A 15445-nucleotide genomic window follows, 5' to 3' on the forward strand; every position below is an offset into this window, starting at 1 on the left:
CAATTTATCGCATGTCCTTCGATTTGGAGCCACTGGAACGTGCCATTTGGGCTGCACCGCCCGAACAGATCGGCATTTGTCAGGTAAAAGGCCAGTCGGAGCGTTTGTGTCGCAACTATGTGCGCGTACTGCAGAGCTATGGTGAGAATCAGTTGTACGCGTGTGGGACGAACGCCTTTCAGCCGCAATGTTCATGGCGCCAGGTTGGTACTCAGACACATGTCTTAAGAAAAACGAAAAATTAAAAAAATAACTAAACACAAACTAACTACAATCAACAACAATCAATGCAACCAGTCATCAAGCGTTGGCATAAGTCCACCAAAAAAAAAAACTGAAAACAAATCGAAACAGCAAATAAAATGAACAGCTAGTGCAATAAACATTAGCAGCAAATATTAGCAAGTTGCAAGTTGCATGTAAGCTGGTGGGATTACTAGTTGTTTCGTTTGTTGCGTAGTTGACTTGTCGATTGGTTGTTTCGTTGCTCGCCTGTGCTTGATTGTTAGTGGTTTGCTGGATTAGCTGTATTTGCTTAATTCGCTAGGCAATCAATAATTCATTGCATTTCGTAATCTCTTTACTTGTCTTGACTTTTTTCACGCTTCATTACCAATGCTTTGTTTGTGCTTGTACAGATGGAGAACCTTACTATTGTGGCCTATGATAATGGTGTGGGAAAGTGTCCCTTCAATCCGCATTCAAGCATAACGAGTCTAATGTCCAGCACTGACAAGATGTTTGTGGGCACAGCGACCGACTTCTCAGGTGGCGATGGGGCGATTTTGCGCACCGAGGTGCAGCCAAAGAAAATCGTAAGTTGTCGGAGATGTTGCCGCCACGCTCTGATGAATGCATAATAATATTTTTATTTTTTGTATCTTGCTTTCAATCAGTTTGGCTATCGACATATTGTACGTACTCAACAATACAACAACAACTGGTTGAATAATCCGCATTTCGTGGGCAGTTTCGAGGCTGGCAATTTCGTTTATTTCCTATTCCGCGAGCCGGCTGTGGAGTATAGCAATTGGGGCAAGGTTGGTTCTGATAGAAATAAGAATTCATAAGTCCTAATTATATTTAAAAAACAACACTTCCTTACTTACAGATCATCTATTCGCGCATTGTGCGGGTTTGCAAAAATGACGTTGGTGGCGATCACATTTTGAAAAACAGTTGGACTTCCTTCGTTAAGGCGCGCCTGAATTGCTCACTACCCGGCGAGTATCCGTTTTATTTCGATGAGATACAAGGCATGACCTATGCGGCGGATGAGGATGTTCTCTATGCGACTTTTACTACACCAGAGTAAGTAGGCTCATGCTGTTTTGAATTAACCCAAATTTATCGAAAAATATCTTGCTAACTCTCTCTCTCTCTCTCCCTCTCTCATTCGTTTCTCACAGAAATAGCATTCACGGTTCAGCGATATGTTCATACAATCTCTCGGCAATAAATGCCGCATTCGATGGCCCGTTCCGCTATCAAGACTCTGCCGATTCCGACTGGCGCATTGTAGATATGCCTCATCGTAGCCAGTTCCAATGCGAAACACCCTCCCCAGATATGCGCTACAAGCGTCTACTCGAGTCATCTAAATTCCAACTTATGGCCCAAGCCGTACAACCAATGACCGAGCAACCTCTATACTACTCCAAACTGGAACGTTTCCATCATATAGCTTTGGATACATTACAAACAAAAACTGAAAAGGTCCATGTCTTGTTCGTGTCCACCGATGACAAGCGCATCAAGAAACTTTCCGTCAAACATCAGATAGAAGAGCGTCGAGCGCAAACGTGCTTAGTTGAGGTGTGGCAGTCGGCGGAGTATAGTGGCGCTGATGGCGAAATTTTAAAAATGGAGTACCTCAAGGTAACTGAGTCGCTGTATCTCGGCACTGAGCAGTCACTAGTACGCATACCGGCGCAGCGTTGTAGTCGGCATGTATCGCAAAGCAGTTGCTTGAACGCTATGGATCCTTATTGCGGTTGGAATGAGCTGATCGAGCGTTGCACGCCCCAAGAATTGGTGATGCAATTAAATAAATTCTGGCTACAACCCGACACCTTACAGTGTCCTATCTTGAATGCACCCATCGATGGCGCCTGGTCCACCTGGTCGGAGTGGTATAAATGCAAGAAACATGGTGATGATGATGGCAACTGCATGTGCCGCACACGTGAATGCAACAATCCGCAACCGCAAAATGGCGGACGCTCTTGCGATGGTATAACTACGGAAGTGACGAATTGCACCGTACATGGTGATTGGACGAACTGGTCGGAGTGGTCTGCATGTTCGCAGTCCTGTGGCATTGCGGTGAAGACGCGCCGGCGCACGTGTGGCAATCCGAAGCCAGCGCATGGCGGTCGCACTTGTGTAGGGGATGATCATCAAGAGATGTACTGTCGTCATTTGCCACCTTGCCCCACGCCCAAATTGCAAGCAATCGATGGTGGTTGGGGTCCCTGGGGAGTGTGGAGCGAATGCAGCGCGAATTGTGGCGGCGGTTTTCGCATACGTCGCCGTGAATGTAACGATCCGGCGCCACAGAACGACGGCCAGGAATGTCCTGGCTGTGCCATCGACTACGAAGTGTGTAATGTGCACGCCTGTCCCGAAGTGAAGAAATTGAGCTCCTGGACGCCTTGGTTGGTAGACTACAATGACAGCCGTAAGAGCGCCGAAGCAAGTGGCACGTACGTTGAGCGTCGATTTAGATATGCCTGCCGTGGCAGCACAACTGACTTGAATAGTTTGCGTTTAACATTGGCGAAAGAAGAAACGCGTACATGCCACGCGGATGGCAGTTGCCAGCGACACCACGAAGTATACGGCGGCTCGACAGCAGCAGTTGCCATACCAGCAGTCTCGGAGGAACGTGAAGAGCATGGCGAATGGGGTCCGTGTAGTGCCAGTTGCGGCGGTGGCATGCAATATCGGCTACATGATGCCGGCAGTGGTGGCAAGCATCGGGGACGCCATGCCACACAGGCACGTGTGTGTAATATACAACCTTGCGAAGAATCTTCAGTGCTACCGGCGGCGAATCTAAATGAGGTAGTCCTAGCGCATGAGTGGAGTTGTTGGACGGATTGGTCACCTTGTTCGGTGGCATGCGGTATGGGCATAAAGCGCCGTACGAGGCGTTGCTTAGGTGGACACGATAAGTTGTGCAATGGCAGGGCGATTGAGGAGGAGAAATGCGCTATGGCGCCGTGTACTGGTGAGTGAAGCAATTTACGAGGTTTTTCTTCGCATGTAATCTGAATAAATCTTTTTTTAACTTGCAGATTTCGTTGGTTGGAGCACATGGAGCGCTTGGTCAGAATGTTCTAGCGATGGCATACGCATTCGACACCGCAAGTGCATGGTCGATGTGCCCTCAGCGAACGAGTGTCGTGGTGCCGAATTCGAGAAGACTGCTTGTGTGCCGAACGAATATGAAGGTGAGTTTAAGGACATCGACAATGTTCGCCAATTTTTATACATTTCATGAGCATGAAATGGTATTATAAATTTAGTCCGATATTTGTAAGTACCAGAATAAGTAGAGATAGACCCACTAAAATGTATACTTATTCGATCAGAACGTCGAGCTGAGTCGATTTAGGCATGCCCGTCTGTATGCAATCTAGTCTCTCAGTTTTCGAGATATCCGGATGAAATTTGGTAAGTGGGTGCATTTTTTAAATCTATTAATTATTTTTCGGAACCGGAAAAATCGGACCACTGTAACAAATAGCTCCCATACAACTGATTGTTCAGATATAAGATTTTTCGTTATAACTCCTCCAGTTAAGCAGCTAGGAACAAGAAATTTCGCACTACTTCCACCCATTACAAACAACATACTTACAGTGAAAATAACAAAGATCGGCCCACTATAACCTATAGCTCCCATACAACTGATTGTTCAGATATAAGATTTTTACTTATAACTCCTCCATTTATGTAGCTATGAATATGAAAAAATATTGTCAACATAATACTAACAGTGATCCGATAACCTCCATACAACTGATTGTTCAGATATGAGATATTTTATTATAACTCTTCCATTTATGCAGCTAGGAACATGAAATTTCGCATTGTTTTCACTCATTACACAGGTCAACAACGTTTTGTTCTAGGAAAGTGTAGGGTCATTTTCGAAGTAATTTTTTGCGTAGAATCCGAATCCGGGGTTTAAATTGCTCTATCACGTCAGGATTTTGAGATATCCTAACCTAAAAGTGCAAAAACGCTGTTTTTGCCCATTTTTGAGGTTATGTAGCTACGCAGATTTTGCTCTTCATAAAAAAGTAAACGTGGTATTTTAAAGTATAAGTCTTCCTCTTTTAAATGCCGTTGAGTTTGCTTAAATATCTTTATTTTTCACTGAGATATGGCATTTTGAAGTTTCCATGTTTGTGTTTTTTATGAAGAGCAAAATCTTCGTAGCTACATAACCTCAAAAATGGGCAAAAACAGCGTTTTTTGCACTTTTAGGTTAGGATATCTCAAAGTCCTGACGTGATAGAGCAATTTAAACCCCTGATTCGGATTCTACGCAAAAAATTACTTCGGAAATGACACTACACTTTTATAGAACATTCCGAACCCATTTTTTTGCAGACCTGTGTTATCAATAGAATATATACAGTGAAAATTACAAAGATCGGGTCCATATTACATATAGCTCCCATACAACTGATTGTTCAGATATGAGATTTTTCGTTATATCTCCTCCATTTATGTAGCTAGGAACATGAAATTCAGCACTTTTTTCACCCATTATCAACAGAATACTTACATTAAAAATTACAAAGATCGTGTCACTATTACATAAAGCCAGAGTGTACAGATTTGGCGATTTCGCGCCAATTTGGCGTTTTTTATTTGGATATTTGATTTTGTCGCCAGAAAAGTGTGAGAATCACAAGAGGGCCAGTTTCCGGGACCTGCCAATTCACTATTTGCCTTTGAAGGATAGAAGAGCAGCTGAAACTGATTATTTAAATCTTTTAATACTTATTACGTTTCGATATGGCGGCTATGTTGAAATGTTGCAGTTGTAATTTTTAGAGCTTCATGAAAACGCTTATTGCACGAGAACTAATGATGCGATTTCAAAGAAAAGTGTGGCGTTTCAAAGACAAAGCTCCAAACCTATCGACAGATTCATTTTTGTAAGTAACCAATTCGTGTTCTGTTGTAAAAAGAACGGTAAACATTGGCTTATTTTGGAGTCAATTTTGAGCTTTTAAAGTGCTCCAGCAGCTTATGATTTGCAGATATAACTTTCATTTTCGGGATTTAGATTCTTTGGAGCAATAGAAATATTATTGTGTACAGATTTTATATAGATTCAACAAATATTGAGCATTTTAAGGCAAAAAATTTAAAAAATTTGAAATTTTTTTTCATTACCGAAATTCTTGAAAACCGCTCGAATGATTTTGTTTTTATTTTTTAACCGGCTTCCAAAACAGGATGAGGTTATCAGTTCGTCGGAATATTTTTTTTTTTTTTTTTTATGTATGTTACCGCATAATTTTGCACCACGTCAACCGATTTCAATAATTCTTTTTGCAACGGAAAGGTAGTGTCTCAGAGGTGGTGGTCCCATACTAATTTGGTTTAGATCCGACCATTGGATCATGAAATATATAGATATATGTATATTTTTTTTAAAACGGTTTTTTTTTGCTAAAAATTACTTGTTTATTTAAAAATTCAAGAGTTTTCCTTTCGTTTGGTATATGGGAAGTATTAGTTGATATATCCTAAGTATGTTTATTTGATTCAAATATATGGGCATAAATGATTTTCTATACAAAATCACTTCGTCATCATTTTGCAAACACGTGCACGCGCTAGAAGTGAGAGAAAGAGATAAAAAGTATGCGTGTAGGTATTTTGGCTTTTGATTAATAGATGGCGCAATATTTATAACCTAACCGCAGCGTATGTACATATGTAAATACATACATACGTACATATCGCACACGATCTTCAAAAGTGACACAACTCAAAATTTGGCATTTTTGAAATTATGCACTTAAAAGGTACGCAGAGCTTTTATTTACCTTTAAGCAAAAGCTGGAGAAAATTTTTGTTATAATTTGTTGAAAAACACATAGGTAAAGTCTCCCTTGCCCATAAGATTAGCATGTGCTACAAAAAAGTTTTTCGCATTTTCTGACAATCGTGTAATCTTGAGTTGTGTCACTTTTGAAGATCGTGTGCGATATATTGATTGCAGTTAATGTGGATCTGTTTTTATTTTTTTAGTAATCTATGTATGTCTATAAATATTATATATGTATGTACATACATATATGTATGAGCAAGGATACCGATAAAAGTATAGATGAAGATAGAGGAAGAAAGCAGGGACCGCAAATAACGATTATCCTTTGAAATTTCAACTCAAAAAATCACGCGGAAAGAGAAATGCTACGTGCATAAGGAGTAAACCAATATATTTCTTATTACTCGGAGTACCTTCAGCGGCACCTATTTTTATTTTTTAATTTTTACTTATAAAAATCAAGTTTAATCATTATATTTTGAGTTTTATTTTTTACTCAGAAAATAATCGTTATGTTTTGAGTTTTATTTTTTGCTCGGAAAATAATCGTTACGTTTTAAGTTTTATTTTTTGCTCGTAAAATAATGATTACGTTTTAAGTTTTATTTTTTGCTCAGAAAATAAAACTTAATTTTTGCGTATGCGTATGCGCATGCGTGAATAGACAGGGGGCGGCTGCATTGAACCTTTAACGCCACTGTGGAGTTGGTAATGAAAATACAGATACCAGGGCAGAAACAAAGAGAACCACATTTCTAAAGAAAAAGCGCATACGCATACGCAAAAATTAAGTTTTATTTTCTGAGCAAAAAATAAAACTCAAGAAATAACGATTATTTTCCGAGCAAAAAATAAAACTTAAAACGTAACGATAAAACTCAGTTAATAACGATTAAAAAGTAATTTTTATAATAAAACTTATAACCGTTACGGTCCCTGGTAAATACCGAAGATAATTTATTCAAAGTTTATGTTTTCAATAATTCTTTGGCACAAAATACGTTTATGATAAAATTTTGGAAAACGGGCGTGGCACCGCCCACTTATGATCACATATATGTATCCCGGTAACCGTTCGACTAATATGTACCAAACTCGGTATGATTATTGTGCTTGCCACATAAAAGCAAAACGCTGAAAATTATTGAAACTGGACTAAAATTACGCCCACTTTTTATATAACGGTAAATTTCAGAAATGCTTGAAACTTCGATATTTCGAAATTTAAGAACGCTAATTTACACAAAATTGATACCAACCACAATCCCTTGAAAAGAAGTAGCATTATTATGGAATTTTGGAAAATGGGCGTAATACCGCCTAAATTTAACTACATAAGTTTATCGAAGATGTTTGAAATAGGGATGCACCCCTGCTTACCATGTAGCGGGAGTTTTCGGAAAGGTGAAAAAAACTTTATTTGATACTTGCGCCGGGTATCTAATGTTCGGCTCCTCCCGAATTTAGACTTTTTTACTTGTTTAGATATGATTTTTTATACATAAGTATGCAACGTATTTAATTCCTCTATCTATGTATGCTGTGGATATAAAAATTGTGTTTAGCTCCCGAACGACTAATTTCAAATGCAGTAATCTTTTGAAATTAAATTTTCAGATGTTCATGAAACGTATGAGGCCTTCGGCATAGCCGTAGACAGCACTGCTCTTACTTGTTTTAAGTAAATTACTGTTAGAAATACTTACATATATACGCATGCATATCTCACTTAATTTAATAAAATTTCTCGCTTTCAGCTGCTCGCCTATCTTCAACCACTTCTTGGCCCTGGATCATACTGCTAGTATCTATAGTCTATGTCATCACCATTATCGGAACATTCTATCTGACCAAACGATTCATGAAGCCTGTCGACTTAGTATTGAATAAGAACAACACACCTGTTGCGCCTAGCTACGATTCGTATGCCAATCAGTATTCCAGTCTGCCGACAAAGGACGTGAGTTTTCATATTTACTCCCACAATCCATTTGTTGCTTTCTAAATATCAGCAGTCTTTAAATTTACAGATCTATGAGGTGCGTCCGAAAGTAAAGCGACAATCAAGTTTCAACATGTGCTCACCATCGCCATCGAAAAGCTGTAATACTGGTACACTGACTCGAAACAACATGGCACACAATCACACACCTAAGGTGTTGGCAAAGACTTACAATGACTGCGAGACGGGTACACTGAAAAGGAATTCAAATCAGCTGAACAATTACCGGTCGAATATTGACGACGAGAAGTTCTAGTGGTACGAAGCCAATGCAGGAAGGCATCACAATGGCTTAGCGTTGGGAAGAAGGCTTTAGTTAGGAGTCATCTAAAATCATTGACTCATAGCGCTTAGGACGTTAAGACTTCCCGACTGAACAGTGCCTTTTTATAGACTAAGTAAACTCGTCGTACCTTTGGTCGCTCAAATGTGCTCTTCGCTGCTTGGCAGCTTGTTAAGATGTGTCTTTAACTAGTTAGGTAACCACTTTACTTCTTAAGAACATGTGAGACTCTGGAATATTCTATAGTATCATTTTGTGTGCCATTAGAGCGCTAAGTCTGCCACAAAACAAACAATCAAACAAAAAATAATTACAAGAAATAGAAATAGAGAGCATATTCAGCTCAAATATGTTTTTCGAAATGTTGATCTACACTAAAATAAGATTTTTGTTTGCAAATCGTTGCCTTAATATAGAAAGGCCCTATCTCACATCGTCGCTGAAATGCACAAAGCCGTAACTAACTAAAATCTTTTATTGCATAAAACGATTTGGGGCCACATAATGCGATCAAATGCATCATTATCAATTAAAACGTAAATTTTCGATTTTTAGTTAGTTACCGCTTTTTGTATATCAGCGACGATGTCAGATAGGGCCTTTCTATATTAAGGCAGCGAAATGTTGTTAGAAGCGCTTTGCTAAGAGAAATTTTGTGCAGTGAAGTGCATTTAGTTGTAAGCCGGAAATGACTCATATTGAGTATAGATTTTGAATTAGTATAGAATTATGTATTTTTATATGCATACATATGTATACATATTTACAATTTAGTAAATAAGTTAGCTAAATTAAGTTGTAAATACAATACAATAGCAAACCGAAATATAAAAAATAAATTTTAGCTGCCATCTTTATTTAACATTACCCAACACGTTCTTAATTTTTCTTAGTTTTATTTATTTTTATTTGAAGTTACCTATATAAGTATATTTTTTTGTGTAATTCCTATTTGTTGACAAACATATTTCCAAAAAAATCACTGCAATGATAAAATTTTGCTCAGGTATGGCGAATTCTATCCTTTCTGGAATGAAATAAAAGTAAATGACCTCAAATTTTATTTTTTTTCTGTTCTTATTTTGGGTTTATTTAAAAATTAACCGGTTAAGTTAGGTTAATATCTACCTATTTAATTTGTTTAATGTTTATTTATTATTCTATCTTAATTCATGGAAACATTTTTCGATTTTTTTGTTATAATAAGTGAAACTAGGGGCCAAAATAATAAAACTACGTTTTTAGTTTTTCTCTCTGACGTAAGGATTTTTCTTAAAAGGACGTTGAAATTTTAAAGATATTACAAAAAGTTAAATTAAATAATAAAAGCTACTAAAAAAAACTCTGATAATGTAGAATAACAATATTGGTATCATATAAAAGCGAAAAATCTGTAGAATAAAAAAAAAATAAATTTTTTGCCCATAAGGACGAGTAGGCGCTGAAAACGTCCTTATAAAATCTTATCCTTGAATATCCTTGAAAATTTTCAATATGTATTTTTGAAAAAAAAAAAATGTATATCCAGGACTAATATACGCCCGACATTCACAAATTTCGCCCTTCTCACTTTATTAGCTTAAAAAATAAAATTTATTAAAAGCTCATTTTAGTATCTATTCGTCCTTGTAAACCAAAAAACTGATTTCTTTTAATTCAAAAGAATTTTCTCTTTCATTTGGTATCCATATTATTATTATATATTTTTAAATTTTTTTTTAAATTAATAATACCTTTGAAATTTCAAAGCCTTCTAAAAAAATCCCTACTTCAGAGGGAACCACCAAAAAAGCAATTTCACTGTATCTGGACTATAGTTTCTTGAGTTTCGTGTGTTTTGAAATTTTTTGGTTTTTATCGTACGGTGTTATACAATTTCCTTTATTAATTTGAAAGAAGAAGAACAACTTTGCAATCCATTTTCGGAACAGAAAATTTCCTATTTTATTTCATTATTTCTTTCTATGACTTCAAAGTTTTCGTAACAAAATGTCATTCAAATTCCTACCGATTAAAATTCGTTTTGAAAATGTCAAGCCAGAACACTAAAAGGTGACAGACCTCTCACAGTACTTGCTCGCACCTTGGCGCAATAAACAGGTGAGGTAATAAAACAGCTTTTTCTTTTTATTTTCTGACATTCGGCCATCGTACAGTTTCATAAGTAGTTGCGTTCCCCTAACTTTCCTGGGTTAAAACCTGTAAAACTATCACAAAGCAAAAGAAGCCAGAGAACCGAGTACGGGAACGCTTTCTGGTAAATTCCTGTAAATTCTTGCAACTTCTTGCGAGTTAGGGAACGCAACTAGAAAAAACACTATCAGCTGATTGCCAAAAAATGCATACAGCTGAGATCACCTGTTTTTTTTTGGCATGTGCTGATATCTTTTACAATTTCTTTAATTTCTATTAAAATTTCTTTTATTTCTATTACAATTTATTCAAAATACACTAACACACCCGACCAAAAACACCAATACACTAACACCTACAGCCTGCCAAACCCCGCAAACCATTTTTTCAGAGTATTCTGCATTGTAAAGAAATTTTAAAGAATTCGTTTAGATTTAATTCGATTTTTTGCCGAATTTTCTAAAATGAAATAAATTACGCACACTTCCATTCTTTTACGAAATTTCGGAAGAAAATCTGTGAGGCAACGAAAATAATGGTGCTCTGTGAAGAATATCTTTCAGAATTTTCTTTATTTTTCGTACAGAGATTTCTTTACGAGTTCGTGTCAACCACTTCATATAATTTTCTTTGAAAATTCGTAAAAAAATCGTTACAGAAATGAGATACTCCTAACGATTTCTTTAAGATTTCGGGAACTTTGGTTTGCAGGGAAACACACACCTACAGCCTGCCAGATATAACGGTAAGAAGAAGAGTTTCATTACTTATGGAACTTTACGATGCATTCGGCTGCCTTATACTCAAATTTCAAAGGAAATTTTTCAAATGAGGCAGTGTCAAAATCTTTCTTCTCGCTCGAATTACTTCACCTGGTATAATTCCGCTATGTGTTCGCAAAACTGATTTAATTTAATTTAAAATTGTTCAAAATTTTCAATGATTTGGGACACCGTTTTCTTTTTTTAATTATTGCATTTTTTTTAATTTTATTTTAATTATTTATTACTTATTATTCATAGTTTATTCAGATATGTTTAAAATGCTGCCTTAAATTTTTGAAAATTTTCGTTCTTCACAAATGTTCAGTTTTTTTAATTTTCTAAGAATGTTTAATCATTTCTAGTACAATTTTTTCTGCTATTTTACAACGCTTTTTTACATTATTTACGTAGTAGTCAGTTTTATTTACATGCCTGCAAATTTTTGTTTATGTGTGGCTTAAAATGCTAATTTACTTATGTTCTTAAAAACTGTTCATTCTTGAAAATAAAGGATATTTCTTTAAACTGGTGTAAACCTTTTAAGTTTTAAAACTTTGATTGGACTGTCAAAATTTATAAGTCAAAAAATTTATTTTCGAGTTTCAATTTTTGAAGTTTAAGGAAATCCCATAAAAGTTATAATTTCCGATTCTAGCTATTCTTGTATCTCTTTTAATTTTTTGGACTAAATTGTTTAGCCTTCAATTTAATACCAAATTAGAAAATTGTTTTCTTGTGAATTTGTGCTAATTAAATGTTAATTTTAATTTGCGTTCAAAATTGTGTTAAAATTTTAAACTAACTCCTTTCTAAAGTTGGTATTTAGGGAATTCATAAGACGTATTAAGCATCGCAGACATATTTCAACGTCAAATAACTGATAAAAAAGATTTTAGAGGATTTTTAACGCAATGTTTTTAAACTGCTATTACATATCTATATAAATAGCTTCCACCATACTCTGTGGATCCTCCAAAACCAATTTAACTATTACTATACCCAAAAATACTTTAAGACATTACGACGCGTAACACGTTTTGTGAATCGCCCAATTGTCTGAGTGAAATTAGCGAAAAATAGTATTATGATTTTATTTAAGCTAGCTTTAGCTAAAACTACTAGATTTACTTTTTTGGTTCTGAAATGTATATAAAAGCAGCTAAGATTAAGAAAATTTAGTTTCCGTTTATTAAAGTGTAAATATACACACATGCATATATAGTATGTAGATACATTTTGTCAATTAAGTTGCTGTATATTGAGTAAAACTTATTAAAAAAAAAAAAACATTTTGATGTTACTAACAAAATATTTACACCCAAATTCATAAATAATAAAGAAGACTTTAACTGCTTTATAAATCGAAAATTTGTATGGAAATGTCACTTTATAGAGCTCTATAAACCTTTTTATTTTTTATGAATAAGGTCATTAGTATTTTATTTTACCGGAGAATTTTAGAAATCTTATAGTTTTGCAAGATTTATTTTCTCTCGTATATTTGTATTTTTTATTCGCAGCTTTTTAAAAATAATTTTTTTTCCATTTCAATCTACCATCGGCGGAATTTTTCAAGACACAATCTCCACTGTTGGTATGCACGCATGGGCGTAGGGGTGTCCAAGCTTTCAGGCTGGTTCCCAGATTAAACAAAGTCCTTCGCTAACTACCTCAAAATTAAAACTGGCAAGACTGACGTGTGCCCCATACAAGAAGACTCTTTATGTTTTACCAGGAGGTGCTTTGTCTTATTTTCTTTCACCGCTAGAACACCTATTTTGCTCCATTTCTTAAAAAAAAACTTTATAGGGGTCTTTACCTAAAGTGATAAAGGGATAAATTGCCTAACTTTATCAGTTTATCCGCATTCTTTTATGAACGCACCTTGGTAAATAATTGCATAAAATTGTTTATTATTTAACTTATATGGCTAGTTACGTTTTATTCTTTTACCTCGTCCATTGTTCAGATTTCCAAACAAAGTTTGACAGTTCATATATCAATATGATAAATTTATCATTTTATCAACAGTGTATCACTAGTGGTATAAAATAAATAAATTTATAAAGCAGATATTCTTATAAATTTAAGCACTCCGTTACATGAACGCTCCATACCCACCTTTCGATTACTCAGTAGAATAAATTGATCACACATATTTTTCATATTTTATTCAACATTTTTATAATTTTATACAAATTCGACAAAAAACGCGTCACTCGGCAACACTTCATTGGTTTGCCAGCACTTGCAGCAAAAATTAAAAATGCTAGTGCAGCACGAGCAAGCTGAAATTATTTTTCGAAAGGTTTCAGTTACACCTTGCAATTTTATCTTTATCTTTTTCTTTGCGGAATATTGTTAATACAGTGGCTACTAAATTTGATGGTTATATAATTTCGCCTTAGAGTATGCTTTGATTTTGAGAAGCGGAAATACCAAACTAATTAGCCGGTTGGGCAGTGCCATATCATTTTTGGTTTGAGGGGTTGTGTACTAGCACAGTGTTCGTCAAATAACAACTAATAAAAAAAAGTACTAATAAGGTAGTCGGTAAAACAGTGCGTGCCATATCTGTATCGGTTTGAGGTTTGAGCACAAAAAGGAAATGCAACCAAGGGTTGCACATTCGCAGGGTGCACTTGATGATTAATTTTTTTCGTAATTCCGTTATTCGAAATTTTTTTTTTATGATGCCTTTACGAACGTTTGTTTCTTTTTGCAGTTGGCAAACATTTTTTATGATGCATTTCCGAACACTTTTTTGCAAGTTGCTTTCAATCAGGTTTTAAACAAGCTAATGTTAATTAAAGTACAAATTTCAGTTAAATTAAACTTTAAGCATTTTAGTATAAAGAATTCCATAAATAGAGAGGTAGGTATGTATGTGCATTAAAAGCTTCAAATCCATATGAATGTGCATATACATATATCTTTAAAACTTTAACTCCGAATGTACTGAAATTCACCAATCCTTTCACAAAAATCACGGTTTTTTGAAATTTTCTTTATAAATTGATTTTATAAATCAAATATTTTGATCTTTTTCTTCTTATTTGGCGCTGTAACCGCCTAAGCGATTTTGGTCGAGTTCAACAAAGCACGCCAGTAGTTTCTTTTCTGTGCCAACTGGCGCCAATTGGAAATGTCCATTGAAGCCCAGTCCTTCTCCACCTGGTCTTTCCATCTCAGTGGGGGCCTTCCTCTTCCTCTGCTACCACAAGCGGGTTCCGAGTTGAATACTTTCAGAGCTGGAGCGTCGGTGTCCATTCGAACGATATGACCAAGCCAGCGGAGCCACTGTATTTTAATTCGCTGCACTATATCCATGTCGTTGTAAAGCTCATCGTTCCATCGTCGGCGGCACTCGCCGTCGCCAACGCGTAAAGGCCCGTAAATCTTCCGGAAAATCCTTCTCTGGAATACTCGGATGTTGTTATTGTCCATGCATCTGCGCCATTTAAAGGCACGGGCATGATGAGTGACTTATAGAGTGTGGTTTTCGTACGTGGATAGAGGACTTTACTCCTGAATTACCCAAGAATGATAGAATACAAGATTGCGCCGATCAGAGAGGATTTTTGAGAATAACTTTTGTGTGACGTCACACTGGTGCAATTGCGAGAGAGAAATGCCAAAACGTGAGCAAGAACGGAAGAAGAAGAAAAAATGTTGCAAGGAAAACGTAAACAAGTTGCACAAGTGTGACGTCATGCAAACCACGATTCTGTCAAATTCGTTAAGAGAGGAATAGCGGTCCGAGATCGGCGCAACCTTTGTATTCTCTCAATCGTGTGAATTACCTACTCAGTCCAGGTGTTAATGCTGGTTCCCTAGTAAACGAAATTCTCTACTTTCTCGAAGTTGTTACTGTCAACAGTGACGTGGGTGCCAAGGCGCGAATGTGCTGACTGTTTGTTTGATGACAGGAGATACTTCGTCTTGTCCTCGTTTACCACCAGACCAATTCGCTTTGCTTTCCTATCCAACTTAGAAAAGGCAGAACAGACTTCGCGGTTTTTGTTACCGATATGTCATCGGCATAAGCCAGCAATTGCACGCTCTTGTAGTAAATTGTTCCTGAGCGGTTCAGTTCTGCACCTCTTATTATCTTCTCCAACATCAGATTAAATGCGATTGCAATAAATGAGGTCTCAGTTTATTTGAAAATAGACGCATGC

General features: G+C 36.3%; 1 protein-coding gene across 1 annotated transcript; it reads left to right on the top strand.

Annotated features, from left to right (window-relative positions):
• On the top strand, positions 1-8765 carry LOC118739167 (semaphorin-5B-like). Its single transcript, XM_036470352.1, has 8 exons — positions 1-203; positions 639-815; positions 897-1040; positions 1112-1311; positions 1410-3232; positions 3300-3455; positions 7840-8042; positions 8113-8765. The coding sequence occupies exons 1-8, from the start codon at positions 12-14 to the stop codon at positions 8338-8340; spliced, it is 3123 nt and encodes a 1040-aa protein (XP_036326245.1). The 5' UTR covers positions 1-11; the 3' UTR covers positions 8341-8765.
• Positions 8766-15445: the final 6680 nt, after the last annotated feature.

This window comes from Rhagoletis pomonella, unplaced genomic scaffold (assembly GCF_013731165.1).
Source record: "Rhagoletis pomonella isolate Grant_MI unplaced genomic scaffold, Rhpom_1.0 Rhpom_scaffold_00005, whole genome shotgun sequence".
Taxonomy (NCBI): Eukaryota; Metazoa; Arthropoda; class Insecta; order Diptera; family Tephritidae; genus Rhagoletis; species Rhagoletis pomonella.